The sequence below is a fragment of the Peromyscus californicus genome, unplaced genomic scaffold (assembly GCF_007827085.1).
Source record: "Peromyscus californicus insignis strain IS unplaced genomic scaffold, ASM782708v3 Scaffold_17__1_contigs__length_78620276, whole genome shotgun sequence".
Classification (NCBI taxonomy): domain Eukaryota; kingdom Metazoa; phylum Chordata; class Mammalia; order Rodentia; family Cricetidae; genus Peromyscus; species Peromyscus californicus.
In genome coordinates, this window is record NW_026294469.1 from 64,695,486 (window position 1) to 64,712,586 (window position 17,101).

The window sequence follows — 17,101 nt, forward strand, 5'->3', positions numbered from 1 at the left end:
CACCTGTGCTCCAGGACAGACCACGGGGGCAAGCTGACACTTGAGGGCCACTTTTTAGACCTCTGTAAGAGCTATCCAGCTGGCTGGGGCTAGTCTGTGGTAATGATTACAGTGTCTCTATCATCACACTTAACAGTCTCTCCTGTCTCAAGGAGAGTGGCTTGTCCCAGTCCTTATAGCCATGAAGTTAGGATTAGTGCCCAGAACTTGTTGAAGGACATTTCTGAGACATTGATCACAGAGAGGCAGGGCCCTCTAAAGTAGGGGACATGGGGCACTGTGGGAAAGGGAATCTAGAGGTACCCGTTGCTATGTTCTCAAGTTCTCGAGATCCCCACCACACAAGATATGCTAGAGTGCCCCGGGTCGTCCTCCTCGGGGGTGGGTACATCCAGCATGGGAAAGAGGCTACAAGGGCAGCTCTCTTCCCTTGTTTAGCGTGTGGCCAAGCCTGGGAGCCTTGGACATTGAAGCTCCATGGGCTCAGGCAGGGACAGAGAAAGTGCCAGGGAGATCTGATGCCACAGGGATTTGGGACAAAAGAATGGAACTCCCCGCCACGCCACCCTGCTCACCCCCATCCCCCACATCCCATCTTCTTATGCTCCACCCCCAGCTGGGCACTGAGTTCAATGTCGAGAGCAGTCTGTGTGCTGAGTCAAGACGGGAAGGCAGCTGCCCTAGGAATGCAGTGCTTGGGCCAAGGGAAGCACCACACTCCTGTGGCACACCCGGAAAGCAGCAAGAGGAAGTCCCTAGAGCCACATCAGATCTTCTCTCTTCCTTCCGTCATCTGTTAGGACAGAGAATGGCCATGGGATGGGAGGGGAGGTGAACTGGAGCAGAAAACCCTGTCAGGTACCTGTGGAGGCTTTGAACTGTGTGTGGATACATGGGGACCGCATTAACTGGCTCCCTCTAAGCAAGAGAACACCCCTGTCCTTCCAACCAATGCATCTGCTAAGATGCAAGAGAACAGGTGTAGAAATGGTCATCCCTGTGTCTGCCCCTTGGCGAGCTCCCCCGGTAGGATGTCCTTCTTCATCTTGCTGTCTCTCGGACGCTTTTGACCCAACTCTTCTCTGTGAAGATGGCGCTCACCAGCCTCTGCTCTTATCTAAGCAAGCCTGAATGCTAGAAATGTCATCTCCTCCCTACCCGGGAGCTGTGATAAAAAGTCCCTGTTCACCCCCGACGGACCAAGACATCCCCCAAATTGAAGGCTAGATTCTGTTTGAGCCAGGCCTGGCACAGGATGCTCGCAGTAATCCAGTTCATTAAGGATGTCACAGCAGGGCCCAGGTCTGCTGACTCCCAGGCACGGTGAAGCAGCAAAGCACCCAAACACTCCATCACACAGGCACCCGTGATGGCTGGCCGCTATCTTTCTCGGGTTTGCTGGGGGAAGGGGTCTTTGGGTGAGCCATGCTCACATGGGGCTCTCAATGACTAGGGGATGGAATGGCCGTTCAGTTGTATTTTGGCAAAGGTTAAGATAGTTGTCAAGTGAGAAGAGAGATGGAGTCAGGAAACAGAGTCTCTTCCTCACAACAGGAAAGACAGACAGTTCATTGTCCCCAAAGAGCATTCTAAGGAAAAGCAGGTGCAGAGTGGGCATTTTCCTGGCAAACAGAAGACGCCACGAGCCATTGTATTTGGCTGCCTTATCTCTTTCCATTATAACCATGACAAAGATTGACTTCCCAACCTATCTGGGTCACTAGGGTCCTGTAGAGCTCTAGTAAGTCCCTCGCCTCCCTGACCCTTGCCATCCTCATTCGTACATCTCATCCATTCATTGTATAGATACTATTCCGTGGCTTCTGTGTGTGAGACAATTGACCAAACACTGCAAGTCTACAGATGAGACCATAACCTTGGTCCAGCACTTCAGCCCTGGGTCCCCTGTCCCTTTAGTGACACTCCAGAGACCCTCTAGGTCATGCTCATGTAGGTAGCAGGGTTGGTTGTGTGTGTGTGTGTGTGTGTGTGTGTGTGTGTGTGTGTGTGTGTGTGTATGTATGTGTGTGTGTGTGTGTTTGGTGTGGGGAGAAAGCAGTTCTGTAAGAGCATGGCCAGGCTCTTTCTGAAGTGTGCCCAATGGTTTGGTAGGGACATGTCCCAGGTGCACAGGATAAGTCCATTTTATGGCAGAGGAGACTGACAGACGGGGGTCGCAGTGTGCTTCTACAAGTTGGGAGAGCAGAGATTCAAATCAAGCTGCCTGGCAGCACAGCCTCTCCCTTATTCCTCTCCTTTCTAAGTTTTACTCTATGCCTGCTCCCTAGTCCTCAGGCAACCACCTGAACAGCAGATCCTGGGGTGCAGGTAGACCCCAAAGTGGCAGGTCCAGAATCCTGGGCCGGTGGCAACACTTATCATGGCTGCTCAGGGGCTACTTTCCAATTCCCTCCTCTGCTCTCAGGTCCACAGCAGAGGAGATACAGAGTCCTGTTTCTGATCAGTGTCCAGCATCAGCAAGGATGGAGGAGAAAGTGTACTAAGTCCTCCGAGGGATGTCGGGAGGGGGTGATCAGAAACCACTTTCATTTTTGGTGCACAGGTCACAAGACCAATACCATTCTTGATTTGGTTTCCATTAAAATATTAATGGAAATTAATATTCCTAAATAATAAGAAGCTGTTCCACACAGGGAAAATGATTTTCCTGAGGTCTCACAGGCCAGGTAATGTAATCCAGAACAGTCACCTGTCCCCATCCCCCCTTTTTCATATGCACTTAACAGTTATTTTCATATTTTAAAACATCAAAAATAAGCAGTTAAATAATTGTCATGCTTCAGATGGAAGCCTCAAACATGCCGTGAGCTGTCTACCACTGAGTTATACCCCCAGCTCCTAGTTTGAGAATCAGTGGGCATTTATATTTGTTTCCCCCGTTGGTTTTTAAGAGTTTCTTGCCAGGCAGTGGTGGCGCACACCTTTAATCCCAGCACTTGGGAGGCAGAGGCAGGCGGATCTTTGTGAGTTCGAGGCCAGCCTGGTCAGCCTGGTCTATAGAGCGAGATCCAGGAAAGGCGCAAAGAAACACAGAGAAACCCTGTCTCAAAAAACCAAAAAAGAAAAAAAAACAGATAAATTATGGGCTGGAGAGATGGCTCAGCAGTTAAGAGCATTGACTGCTCTTCCAGGGGTCCTGAGTTCAATTCCCAGCAACCACATGGTGGCTCACAATCATCTATAAGAGATCTGGTGCCCTCCTCTGGCCTGCAGACTTACATGCAGGCAGAACACTGTATACATAATAAATAAATAAATCTTTAAAAAAAAGTTTCTTATCAATTCCAACCTTTATCTGTCATATTTAACATCTCCTCTGCTTTGAGCCCAGATGTGTTATATTTGTCACATCATAGTTTTTCCCTATGAGCTACACATTTGCCATCCCAGATCTGCAAACTTCAGGAGGCCGTCCTGTCCTGAAGGAGGCCGTCCTGTCCTGAAGGAGGCTGTCCTGTCCTGAAAGAGGCTGTTCTGAAGGAGGCCGTCCTGTCCTGAAGGAGGCCGTCCTGTCCTGAAGGAGGCCGTCCTGTCCTGAAGGAGGCCGTCCTGTCCTGAAGGAGGCCGTCCTGTCCTGAAGGAGGCCGTCCTGTCCTGAAGGAGGCCGTCCTGTCCTGAAGGAGGCCGTCCTGTTCTGAAGGAGGCTGTTCTGAAGGAGGCTGTCCTGTCCTGAAGGAGGCCGTCCTGTCCTGAAGGAGGCCGTCCTGTCCTGAAGGAGGCCGTCCTGTCCTGAAGGAGGCCGTCCTGTCCTGAAGGAGGCCGTCCTGTCCTGAAGGAGGCTGTTCTGAAGGAGGCTGTCCTGCAGCATGCACACCCCTCCCCGGGGCTGTCCTGCAGCATGCACACCCCTCCCCGGGGCTGTCCTGCAGCATGCACACCCCTCCCCGGGGCTGTCCTGCAGCATGCACGCCCCTCCCCGGGGCTGTCCTGCAGCATGCACACCCCTCCCCGGGGCCGTCCTGCAGCATGCACGCCCCTCCCCGGGGCCGTCCTGCAGCATGCACACCCCTCCCCGGGGCTGTCCTGCAGCATGCACACCCCTCCCCGGGGCCGTCCTGCAGCATGCACACCCCTCCCCGGGGCCGTCCTGCAGCATGCACACCCCTCCCCGGGGCTGTCCTGCAGCAGCCTTCACACAGGAGGTCCGCACATCTTATCAGAGTGGCCCTCACCCCTATTCATGCTTTGAGCCAGGCTCTGCCCTGGCTTCCCGAGGGTCTGGGCTTAATGATATGCTCAGTGAAGCGAATCCTGACCATGACAGCTTCCTGGTTGTTTCCCTAGTCACTGAGGTCAGCTCACAGGCAGACCTGGTTTCTTTTTGAGTGGTCCTCTTCACTCCCCTCCCTCCTGAAACCCTATGATGTGGGCGGCACCTTTATCTGCCTGTGGCTGCTTCTGTGAGAAACTCCCCCCCCCCCCCCCCCCCCCCCCCCCCGCGAGCTGAACACAGAAAATTATCTTTTCAAACATACCATTCAGTGTGATTGTATGAGCTCTGCGGTAATTGCCCTCACATCTACTCAAAGGAACCTTGAACCCTGGCTGCTGCCCTGTTCCAAAGGATGAGAGATGCGTGGGTGACCAGAAAAGGACTTTTCCATCCTCTTGGGGCTCATCCTTACTTATTTCTGGTAAGGCTGGAAGGACTGCTTCAAAAAGCATCTCAGACCCACAGATCTAGAGTCTGTTATCAGCCCCTTCCCTTCCTCCCCCTTCCCTCCCCACCTTCCCTCCCTCCAGCTCAATCCAGCGGTTGGTCAGTGGTTCCTGACCAACCAAGCAGGTAACTCTGGTGTTGGATCTGTGCTGAGTCACAGCCTTGGGAGCTCTTTTGTCTTAGTGCCCCATGCTTTCAGGGTGTGCCCGTGCCCATGCCCGTGTGTGTGTGTGTGTGTGTGTGTGTGTGTGTGTGTGTGTGTGTGTGTGCGCAGGGCTAGGTAACAGTTAACTTGGATGGAGCCCCCGTCAAGGAGCAGCTGGAAGGAGGAAGGCACTCAGCCAAAGGCTCAGGATAGCCGGCCCCTGGCGCCAAGGGCTGAAAAGGGCAGAGGAAATGAGTAGGCCAGTCCCTGGGAGGGGAAGCAGGAGGATGGACTTGTGGCTGTGGCCTGCAGCAGATCACAGGTCCGTGAGAGTTTGCTAAGGGGGTTGGAGTTCAGGAATAGGTGTGAGGCTTGTGAGGGTAGAAGGAGGCTCTAGGTGTTTCCTCTGGCCAAAGCGGGATCGGTCACAGTGCCACCTGCAAATGGTCAGTTGTGGATCTTGGCACAGGCCGTGTTGCTAGAAGGGTGGGTTGAAGATCATCAGGCTGGGCAGGAATTTGTGTCAGCTCAGCCTGGACCTTGAAGTGCGGGACGTGGCTCCTGATGAACGAGAAAGGAAACAGTAAGTGCTGTTTCTACGTCATGGGTCCAGTACTGACCATACAAGCCAGCTACCTTTTTGTTCAGTGTACCAGAGGCGCTCAGTAGGTATAACTGGCTTCCCTGAGTCTCGAAGGGCTTGTTTTTCTGCAGACAGCAGCTCTCAGGCCCACTTAAGCAAAACCATCACTCAGTGCTGCAGGCAGTACAGTCAGCACCAGGCTGGTCCTGGCCTGCGTCAGCTTGGTACCCGTGCCCTGGGAGTGCTGCGTCTTCCTGCCGGAGACTCCCTCCCCTTCATTTGCTGCTTCGCCGCCGTCATTCCTGTTGCTATGACTCTGGACAAAACCACTTCTTGTCTTTGAGGAACCAGGGACTTCCAGATCCCACCACTGGCCCTCTCAGGATGGTGTTCCTCAAGGTGGCTTCCCTGATGGGGAGGTTAGATTTGGTTCCTGGGTCTGTTTGGCAGGTGAGACACTAAGGGCCTGAGAGACTGGGGACTCCTGCTGTAGCAGAACCTGGTCTGCTGAAACAAAGCAGTGATACCATGTGCATCCACTTACATGGACCATCTAGGACAGTGGGCTCATAGGGATGGAGGCTGTCACTGATGCTGTGTGCGTCCACCTACATGGACCATCTAGGACAGTGGGCTCATAGGGATGGAGGGTATCAGAAGCAAACAGGGCTGGGGGAGGGGGAAGTAAAGGCACTGCTTAACAGATACAGCCCGTTGGGGGTGATGAGTTGGCAGGAGTGATAACAGCCATACAACACTGTAAGTGTACTCAATGGCATTGAGTTGTACACTTAGAGTGGTCCAAATAGCAACGTTTAAACCTTTATATTCACCACAGGTTTAAAGTTATTATCCTAAAAAAGAGACAAAGAGTACAGGTCCAAAAATATGGGGAAAAGCCAGACATGTACATGCCTGTAAATCACAGCACTCGGGAGGCAGAGGCACAAGGACTGAGTTCAAGTATTATCTGAACTACACAGCAAGACCCTTTCTCAAAAGCTGTTTTAGGTCGGGTTTCTATCGCTGTGATTAAAAACACCCCAACCAAAAGCAATGTGGGGTCACAGTCCATCGTGGAAGGAAGTCAAGGCAGGAACTGAGGCAGAGACCGACCATGGAGGAGCCACTTCTTAATGGTCTATTCCCCGTCCATGTCGTGCTCAGCCTGCCTTCTTTTTTTTTTTTTGGTTTTTCGAGACAGGGTTTCTCTGTGTAGCTTTGCGCCTTTCCTGGAACTCACTTGGTAGCCCAGGCTGGCCTCGAACTCACAGAGATCCGCCTGGCTCTGCCTCCCGAGTGCTGGGATTAAAGGCGTGCACCACCACCGCCCGGCTCAGAACGACCCCTCCGCCCCGCCCAGGCATGACACTGCCCACGGTAAGTGAGGATCCTCCCACATCAATCACCAATCAAGAGAATGCACCACAGGCCAATCTTTTTTTTTGGGGGGGGGCATTTTCTCCGTTGAGGTTCCTCTTCCAAAATGACTCTAGCTTGTGTTAAGTCGACACAAAACTAGCCAGCACAGCGGGAGATGGAGGCGAGTGCACTGGAGAGATCATGTTGTTGGTCATTTTCAAAAGGAAAGGACACCTGTGTTTGAGTCCGGACCCCACCCAGCACTAGCTTTGTGTCCTGGGCCGGCCACCCACCTCCCTTTACCAGTTTCATTACCTGTAAAATGAACCTGCTAAGGGGCTGAAGAGGAACTGCAGTTATGCACCAGGCCCGGAGCAGCACAAAGGCCTCCAAGAAGAGTAGCTGTCTTGGTTTTGATGATTGTACCACTCATTAATGCTAAACATTAAAGTTCACAGACTTAGGGAGGGGATGTGTGCTGGCCGGCATCCAGGGCTCTATTTTGAGGCCAGAGCATTTGGTAGTGAGATTTGGTAAGGAATAGGAGTGGACTTTGGAATCTGGCCATACAAAGATGGAACATGGGCCTTGCCTCCTCAGGTGGCCAGGCAGGTTAAGTAAGGCAGGGTAGAGCAAGGGCTGTGTAGGCCACTGTTGTGGGCCACTCAACAGGGTGACTCCCCCATCCCCAGACACTCAGGTCTCTAAAGGTTAACTTAGCCCCAAACACAGGAGTGACTGGAACCTACAAGGGTCCCAGGAAGCTAGAGCTGGGCACCAGCAGGGGGCAACCTACTCTGTCTAAATTGATTTGTGACAAGGGACATGTACTTTATCTTGCTGGTTTACAAAATCCTTCCTCTGTACAGTGAAGGGTTGGCCAGTGACCCTTGCACCCCATCATGGGGCCCCTAGCAGTGAGGAGATGCTTTCACAAGAGGTAATGACACCACTGTGAATCGGCATGGCAGCCTGTGGAACTCTCACGTGGGAAGTAATCAGGAAGCAGTCCTGGATCATTTACCAAGTGGGTGGCCTAGGCAAGTTGGTCTAGCTTTCCATGCCTTAGTATCTTCCTCTTTAAAATAAAGACAAGCTGGGCATGGTGGCATATGCTTGTAATCCTAGCCTCAAGGGATAGAGGTAGGAGGCCAGCCAGAGCTACAGACAGACACCCAGTCCCCCCCAAAAAGGTCAGTGATTCCAACGGGAGAGAGAGGGACAGGGGCTGTGGTGAGGACTGAATGAATTAAAGAGTGGAGAGTCATGTGAGTCCTGCCTGGTAGTGGGGGTGAGGCAGGTAGAAAGCACTTGGCCGGAGCCAAGCTAGGCAAACCGTAGGACGGGGGTGTTCCAGCTGGTGGGTGTACAAGTGGGAATGTGAGTGTGGGAATGTGAGTGCTGGTGTAATTCTCTGTGCATGAGAATATGTAAGCTAGAAGCGTAACCAAGGCAGATCCCGGAGTGAGGGGTCTGGGTCTTGGGCTTCCTCCCATCGGAAGCCCCTCATTTTTGGTTGAGTGGTAACCACCTGTCCCTTTGCCTGTGGCTGTGACTGGAACACGCCTGCCTCTGAGCACAGAAGCAGGCCCTTGTGCAGAACTCAGGGTGTGATTAATTTAATTATTTCGAAAGCCCCTTTGGTATTTCATGAGGGTCATGCCCCTAGCTGCGGGCTTGAATACAACTGCCGCAGGTTTCAATAAAATCAATTAATTTAATTTGATTTGGTTTTATGTACTTGGAGCTGGTACCTCTTGAACTCAGTATGAAAATTATTGCAGAATAAAAATGCATATCAGTACTCAGAGCCCCGTGCCCTTGGACTCTCTTCGTGGAGCCTGCAGCGGTGATCACAAAGGCTAATCCCCCTCAACTGGCAGGGGCTGCTGTCCACTGTCCACCATCACCATCCTCCAGAGGACGGTTGCTTGCTGCTCAGGGTGCCTTTCTCACTCTCGGAAGCACCCCCCGCAGTAGAATGAGTGCACCCTAAGGGGTGCCTTCTCCCCTACATTCCTCCAGCTCTGACAGCAGTACACTTTCAGGAAGTGAGGAGGGCTGTAGCTCAGCATCCCCACCTACATCTCAAATACAGGGTCTTCCAAGCTCCCCTCAGAAAGCCACCGCCCAGGGCAGCAAACAGGTCATAGTACCGTAGAAGGCAGAGATTTCACACAGGGCGGATGTTCCAACTGCCCTTTTATTCCTTTGCCAGGATGAGAGGTGGCCAAGTGTTGGGGGGGCCAGGGCAATAAAACAGCCTGTTAGTCACTGACGGAGGGACAGCATCATTCCTTCATGAGCCCAGTGCCTGCGACCACCTAGCTTTGGTGAGAGCCAGTTGAAGGGCACATCCCCTGTCATCTCCCAAGAATATCTGAGATCTGCCTTCCCACTGACCTCAGAGATGGCCCTAAACGCTGATCCACACCACAGAGCTCGGCCTCCTTCCTGTTCCAATAAAGCAGCGGGGAACCTGTCCTTCCCAACTCCACCTTCTTTCCAGCCCTGCTTACTTTCTGGAAGACACATACTGTGTGCTGAATGCTTCCCCGGACCATCCCCACACGATCTCATTTAACCCAAGCTTTGGCTCTGCGTGATTATCATCACTGTGCAGGGAGGAGAAATACATTTCTCAAGGTTGCACTCAGGTGCAACCCCACACCTAACTGCCAGATTTGCAACACCCCAAGTGGCCTCCTATGCAAACACAGCCGGGGCCTCACGGTTCAGCATCTTCTACCCCCTCTGACCACAAGCCAAGGGCAGGAAAGCGGTCACGGTGACTGTTACTAGTGAACTCACAAAATCCCTGAAGGCATGATTATCCCCATTTCACAGACGCAACAACTGAGGCTGAGAGAAGCAACCACATGCCCACGTCACTCTGAAAATAACTGAGCTGGACTTCAGCCTCGCCAGACTCTCTGTAGTCACAACGCTCTTCGCCTCTGTGCCCAAAGTAGAGAGGCGCTGCCAGGCGGCGGCGTCTGGGTCTTGGGGGGGTGGGGGGTCACCCAATGATAGCAGCAGCCTGGCTGGCGGTCTGCGGGCCGGAGCCTGTCCGGGGCTGGACAGATCCGGGGCCCGCGTCCTCGGTTCTCCCGGGTCAACGCAGGTCCCGTGCTCCGGGGCAGCGCTGGCCTCTCCTGCCCAGACAGCCGGCAGGAGAGGCGCCGAGCCCCGGTCCCCCAGGGAGGTGGCGGGTGAGAGAGGTCGAGGGCGTGGTGGGGCTGCGGAGGAGAGGCCGGAGGCTGGCGGGATCGGCGGGAGGGTCCGGGCGTCGGGGAGCGCCGGGAGGGCCCGGAAGCGCACGCTGGGCACCGGGGAGAGGGCAGCGCCGGCCAGGGGGTGGGGCAGGTCGGAGGAGGTGGGCAGATCCTGGAGACGGAAGGGGCGGGGCAGGCCAGAGGAGGTGTGGCACGGGGGGGTGGGCGGGTCCAGGAGACGGAAGAGCTGTTGGAGCTGGGTGGGGGCGTGGCGTGGCGGAGAGGGGGCGAGGTCACGGCTGAGGGTGGGGAAAAGGGCGGGGCCAGAGGAGGCGGCCTTGGGGAAGGGCCTGAGAACACGTGCTCGGTGCCAGGGTTGGTGGCAGCTGTCTTCACATCGTGTTCCCCGTTCTGCTTTCTCAGGGTTTCAGCCAAAGGGCCTGGCTGAGAGAGGGCGGCGGGCTGGTCTGGACAGGCAGGGTAGCTGAAGGGGCAGGGGAGGGGTGCTGCCCCGCACTCTCTACTCTTCCGGCCTGAAGCCTCTTCCGTGAGTCCGCCCAGTTGGGTGTACAGTTTCCCCCTTGCTGGCTCCACCCTGTCTTCCTTCCCTCGCGGGGTTACATCCTCTACTGGATGAACTCGGTTAGCCAAAGGCAAACACTGTGCCCTCCACTCCCAGTTTGCCCTCTCCTGGCACACCCCTTGATTTTCTTCCCCTGCCCAGCTCCCTGGGTCCTCTGGAACTTAATTCAAGGTTTTCTAACTTGAATTCATCCTGAGAGGTCCTTCTTTCTTGCGGCCTCCTCGGGGCCACTACCTCTCTTCCAGCATGAGACTCTTAGGCTCCGTCTGGCCGGCACAGAGGCTTCCTATCTGAGCCTGGTGGGACCAGCATCCTTCCCTGGCTGTCCACCTTGGTCATACAGAGCCTTCAAATCAGAGATGATTCAACCCCAATGTTATCTCTCTTAAATGGTGGAATCCCCGAGTAGGAACCTAGATTGGAGAGTGGGGAGCAGTTAGTTATTTGAGCCAAGGGAAACCTTTCATGGATGCTTTCTGTCCCACGAAGAAAGCCACCGTATAAACTCCCTGCTGTCCCTATGTCTCTCTATATGGCTAGCTCAACGTCTCATTCATCACAAAGCTGCATTTCCAGACATCAGACTCCCCTGTGACCTGGGGGACCTTGGTGCACACATCACTTGCTTTCTGCGTGCTTGGAGTTTCTTGAGCAAGATGGTCACTATCTCTACACCTACACCACATCAGATGTTATTCAACAGATTAAATAATCAGGATCTTGAACAGAGCTGGACCACAGGTGTCAGCAGCCAAGCCCATGGTTTTGTAAGTGGAGCACTTGAATCTCAGAGGAAGGTGACCTGTGGTCACACTGCTTGCTAGTGACAGAGTTGGAACCCTATTCAGCTTCCTAGCTGCTGCCCTACTGTGCCTCTTTACTCTTGCTTTACTTGTAGGGCATCTCCATGCTAGGGGGATAGCATGACAAAGCTCATGCTCAGGGAACGCTGATGAGGTAACCATACTAGCTCTCAACAAGACGGTTGGCTTACTATTACTTTGGGAAGAAGTGAGAAGACCCTGGGCTGCCCAGAGGCACTTGGAATCCTAGCCCCTTCTCATCCACAGTGGCAACAAAATGTTTCTCCAGGGCAACCAGCCAGTGGTGACTGTTAGCAGAGCCTGGCGTCACCTTCCTTCCCTTCAGACCCAGTCATTGTGCTGAGGACAGTGTAGATGGAAGGGGAGTCTAAGTGTGAGCCAAATTGGCAACTTCAGATTGGAGCGGTTAACATGGTGACTTTTCCATTCATTATGCTCAACCAATATCTGAACAGGTTGCACAAGACTGGGACATGTCTGCTCCTGTAGGGGCACTTGTCATCCTGCAGGCCTGTCAGGCATTGTACTGGGGGACCGTGGCTCCAGAGAGCTGAACTTTTGGGGATTAGAGGCCCTGGCTGTCATCTCTGGACTGCTCTAGGGACCTGCTGTCCCACATGCCTGTGGGTTCTACTGTAGCTGTTAGTGGGCACTGCTGGGGTCCACACGTGGGAAGGGGCAGCATCCAGGAAAAGTACAGCAGGAGAGCTGCCAGTCACTCAGGCCACTGTTGTGCATTTCAATAAAGTATTTAGAGAGGAATGAGGCTGAAGTGAGTGAGTCTAATACGTCTGTTGATGGGAAAAGATCACAGACTCAGACACCAGTCATCTGGACCCCAAGGTCACTGAGCTTGTGACATCTGTCTTTGTATTGTCCTTGACCATAGAGTTCAGATGAATAAATTACCAATGCTCTTGTGATTTGGAGCAGGAGGAAGGCACATGGGTAACTTGCTTAAGAAGAGAGATTTTGATCGAAAGTAATTTGTCTCTCTTCAAATTCATAAGTCTTTTATTTGTAAACATTCACTGGACATCCTGTATCTGTCCAGCCCTGGGCTGCATGACCTATGATGGTTACATAAGAATCTAGGAGGTAGCATTGATTGTTCTTTCCATTTTATGGTCAAAGAGACTGAGGCCGGTATGTGGAAGGCCTCTAGATTTTACACCAGAGAAGTCTGACTCTACAATATGTGCATATATATAGTGGATTTTCAAGACAGGGTTTCTCTGTGTAACAGTCCTGGCTGTCCTGACATCTGCTCTGTAGACCAGGCTGGCCTCGAACTTACAGAGACCTGCCTACCTCTGCCTCCCGAGGGCTGGGATTAAAGGTGTGTGCCACTACCACCCAGCATGTGCATATATTTTATATGTTAGGAAAACAAAGGGTAAAATAATAAATTATGACTACCTCCTCCAGAATTTTCAGATCCATTTGGGAGAGATGGATGCAGGGCCTGGCGTTTAGGAAACACTCACTAACTGAGCCAATTAGCTACACTGTGATACAGGCTGCACTTGTTGAGGACCGGTTAGGTCCCTCTTATCCCCTGCCCACCCCACAATGTTTGTGCCTAATAAAAATGAAGCACCCAATAGAACCTCAGGATGAGGCTGGGGTGTAGTTCGCTTGGTAGAGTACCTTCTGAGCATGCACGAAGCCCCAAGTTTGAACCTCAGGACCCCATAAACCTGGCATGCTGGTGCACGCCTGTAATCCCAGCAGTCGGAAGATGGGGGTGAAGAGATAAGAAATTCAAGATCGTCCTCAGTTATATAGCAACTTCATGGCCAGCTTGGGAGACCTGACAGAGAGAGAAAGGGGTGGAGGTGGGTCGGGGACTGTAGCTTGAGGGTACAGTATACGAGAGGTTTACTCCAGGGAGAAAGGTTGCTGATCTGAAACCCCACACCGCTTTCTAATTGGCTGATTGGAAGCAGATGTAGGGCTGAGAAAGAAGGGAGTGGAGGCTTTGGCTGAGTCCTCATCTCTCTAACCCCTGAAGAGCTCGCACTATAGAGGACGCCTTGTGAACCTCCTCCCAGCTTCCTGCTAAACCCTAGTCTGCCTGCTTTCCGGAAGCTACATGTCGGCCCCAAACCATCATTAATATAGGTGTTTTCAGAAGCCTCCGATGGATGGACAGGGCAGTAACATGGAGAAGACCGTGCGCGATATTCTCCTTTTCTTATTGTCTTCCTTTTTTTGCAACCTGCTCCCCTCTGAGCCCACCGAGGCAGAGCCAGAGTCGCCAAGACGCTCTCTGCATTCATTGAATGAATGAACACCCCAGTGTCCTGCCAAGTCAGTAATAAAAATTGAGAAAGTCTTGCAAAAAAAGAAGCCAGGGGCCAGGAGAAGTCAGGCTCAACGGCAATAATTAATAACTCTGCCCAGAAATGAACAGCCTGGACTTGACTGATGAGGCATGCGATCCAGCTAAAGATCCTGGTTATTTGAGCTTAATGTGTGCATGGTGGCAATCTTAACCAAGGAGTTCCAGACTTTGAGAAAGCATAGGTTCGGCCATGTAACATACCCGCTTTGCCCTGTCCATGGCCACAGCCATAGAGAATGCCCCTGGTTTGCTGCCTAACCTCTGAGGATTTCCAGCAAACTAACGGGTGAGAGAGCCAAAAAATTTCAAGTCCATCTGCCTCTCTCAGCCCTCCAGACCCAGGAGATTGTGAGGACCAGGAAAAGCCCTTTCCCAGGGACGTGCACCCATAGAAGCAAGGCTAAGGCTAGGAGCAGGTTTTTTTTTTTTTTTTTGCCCCACAATTGACACCCTGCTCCTAAGGTTTAGGTCCAGGACTTCAGAAACCACTGAAGTCCTAGGGTCATCCAGTGGCCTGTTAAAGCCAAAATAATGAGAAAGCTAGCCAGAGATTGTTTGTCTGATTCCTTTGCAGCCTTCCCCAAAGGCAAAGAAACCAGTGGTCATTTCTGATGGGACTCTTGGCAGGAACTAAAACAAATCCACCAAGAGCAGTAAGAAGGAGTAGGAGGAAGAGAAGGGACCCTGCTGGGAGTCAGCGTTTGCCCAGTGTTAACCTGGGCATATTTAATGTATCAGCTTGTCTGGCCCAGATACCTTTTTGTTCCTGTTTGGCATGGGCTTAGCCAGCCTGTGTGTTCCTCCTTGGCAACGTTCTAAGAGAGGACACAGAGACTGTTCCAGGACACTAGGGAAAATTTCCAGGTTCCTGCTCCCTACATCCCTTGGCCTCTAGCCCCTCTCCGCCCTGCACTGACTGCCTTGACCAGTATTGACTGGGATTCTCCTGCAGCATGGGGTATATATTTGGGACCTTGCCATTGGCCCCCTTTGGTGTAGGGGCTGGGAGTTTCTGCATTTGGCACTCTGAGGTAGCACTATGTGTATGTCAAAGGGCTATTCTTGATACTTTCCACATCCTGGCTTGTGTGATTTAGCCAGCGGCTGTTAAAGATGAGGAAAAGAGGTAGAGGGACTAAAGAACTTGCCACCGGCCACATAGTGAGAGTTGACAGAGCTAGGCAGAGTCTCACTCCAGAGTTGGGCAGTTTTGGGAACAGCCAAACCCTTGTCACTTGGCAGCTCAGTTCACCAACCCCAGGTTCAGTCTCCACCTCTGTAACACCAGGATGCTAAGTCACCGTCTGTCAACCCCCAGGATAGTCACTTTGGGAAACATGGAGGGCGTCAGACAGGAGGACCGGGTCTTGTCTTACTTAGCTCCTGGCTTGGATAGGTCCACCCCACTGCTGGCTCATCTCGATAGAGGGAACCCCTTTTCCCCATGGTCGAACCAAAACCGAACGTATTGGAGATGTGTTATTGATATGATGTTTATGTGAAACATTTTGTTACTAATGAACACTTCTGCTTATTAAAAAGCTCTCCTCACACCGGGGAAGCCCTCCATGTTTTGCTTGGCCACAGTTCTTTGCCCCACTCACACCGTTTGAAATTACACCTGACTGCCCTGGATCTCCAGTTGACTTTCAGCTAACATCTTGATCTTCATTCTGAAAGTGAGTTATCTAACCCCAAGTCTCTTGAGTGACAGTTCGGTCCTTTGCCTGCCATCTTGCAGCAGGAGAGTCCCCTAAAGGTGTGAGGTTTTCTTCCCCAATACTCTTTCTTCCTGTTATCCCACCTCATTCCTGCTGCAGATGATAGAGAGTCCTAAAGAGACCTAGACCTTACACTGCGATCTGATGTCCCTTCTTGCTCCCTTCTAGGTGCCTTAACATCTCCCAGTTGAAGCCAGGAGAGGGGCACACAGAACCATGGTATATGCCCACCCCACACACACACATATGAGAGATGGGTGTAATTTGAACTCAGTAAAGTTCATTCATGTTTCGGATAGTCCCCATGTTTGTGTGACATCTTTGGGTTTTTGACCAGTGATGACAGCTTCAGTCAAAGCATCCCATGGACCTGAGCAGTGTAGGAGGCATTTTTAAGGAGACAAGAAAGTAACAGGATAAGCAACCCTTCTATACGTTTCATACTTTACCTTTCAAATGTAATTTGATCTGCACAGAGATTTGCCCTTTTGACAGACTGGCACATGGTGAGTGAGAGGCAAGTCCTAGAGACTAAGGAGGTAGAGCCCCATAGGCTAACACAGCCTCCTCCTCAGGACTCAGTCTGTAGACATCGAGGACTTGTGCGTGTTCTTCATGCTCACCTCAAGCCTAGCTCCATCTGATCCACTTTCCCTTACCTCATTTGCTTCCTGAGTTCTGATGTCTCCCTTAAACTGCAGTCATATTTGGGTTCCAGTCCCAGTCACTTTCAGATGAAGGTGGGGGCATAAGTGCACACACCCCTCCCAGGCTGCTGTGCATCATTTCATAGATCTCTACAGAGGAGACTGATTAGACACAGGTGTCTTTTGTAACCTTGCCACACCCCACTTCCTTAGGAGTAAAGTGAGGGGATACAGGGTCTCCCATGAGCCCAGTGGCTGTGACAGCCCAAGCATGCTATTATCCCCCACCTCATTAGGATCACAGAGCTGGATGGAAAAGGGTGATCTAAAAATCTGATTTTGCAGGGCATGGTAGCACACACCTCTAACTGCAGCACTCTAGAGACAGGGACAATATCAACAACTCAAGGCCAGTCTTGGCTATGGAGCAAGTTCAAGGCTACATAGCCTGGACTGCATGAGACCTTGTTTCAAAAGAACAAAACAAACAAAAACTTGTTTATCTGGGCTACAGTTTGTACTAAGCTTGTGACTATCAGCTTGACCAGGGAAGTCTGAGTTGTCCACGCCATGCAAATATCCTAGTGACAAGAAAGCACTAACTTAAAATTTCATTGAAATAAAGTCCCATGTAATCCAGTAAAGAATATATGCAGTCCAGGGAAACTTAGTCCTCTGGCTTGCCAAGAACCTGAAGGAGAATCAAATAATTTTGAAGCTCTGGAAGAGGCCGCGGAACACAAGTCTTAACACACAGTCTCCTGGGGCCCATTGACTAGGATGTCAAGTGCGGAGCTAGGTGCTTCTATCTTATGCACAATCCTAACAAACTTAGCTTCTGGATTTCTGAGTCTTCATGGCACCAAGTGGAAAATGGGAGTGGAGGTAGATGCCTGCTGAGGAAAAGCCATTTGGTATCAGCTCTGGCCTCATTTGGGAACCCTAAGAGGCTGCGCTGGTAAGGGCTGCTATAGAGTAAAGGTGTAAGGTTTC

The 17,101-nt window shown here is 52.0% G+C and overlaps 2 protein-coding genes across 3 annotated transcripts in view; one reads left to right on the forward strand and one right to left on the reverse strand.

The window, feature by feature from the left end:
• Zbtb7c (zinc finger and BTB domain containing 7C) overlaps positions 1-17,101 on the forward strand; it is a 335,995-nt gene that overhangs the window by 215,707 nt on the left and 103,187 nt on the right. The window lies entirely within an intron of this gene.
• Positions 9,711-15,186, reverse strand: LOC128112382 (basic proline-rich protein-like). Its single transcript, XM_052741405.1, has 2 exons — positions 15,117-15,186; positions 9,711-10,453 (listed from the first exon to the last, which is right to left on the reverse strand). The coding sequence occupies exons 1-2, from the start codon at positions 15,184-15,186 to the stop codon at positions 9,711-9,713; spliced, it is 813 nt and encodes a 270-aa protein (XP_052597365.1).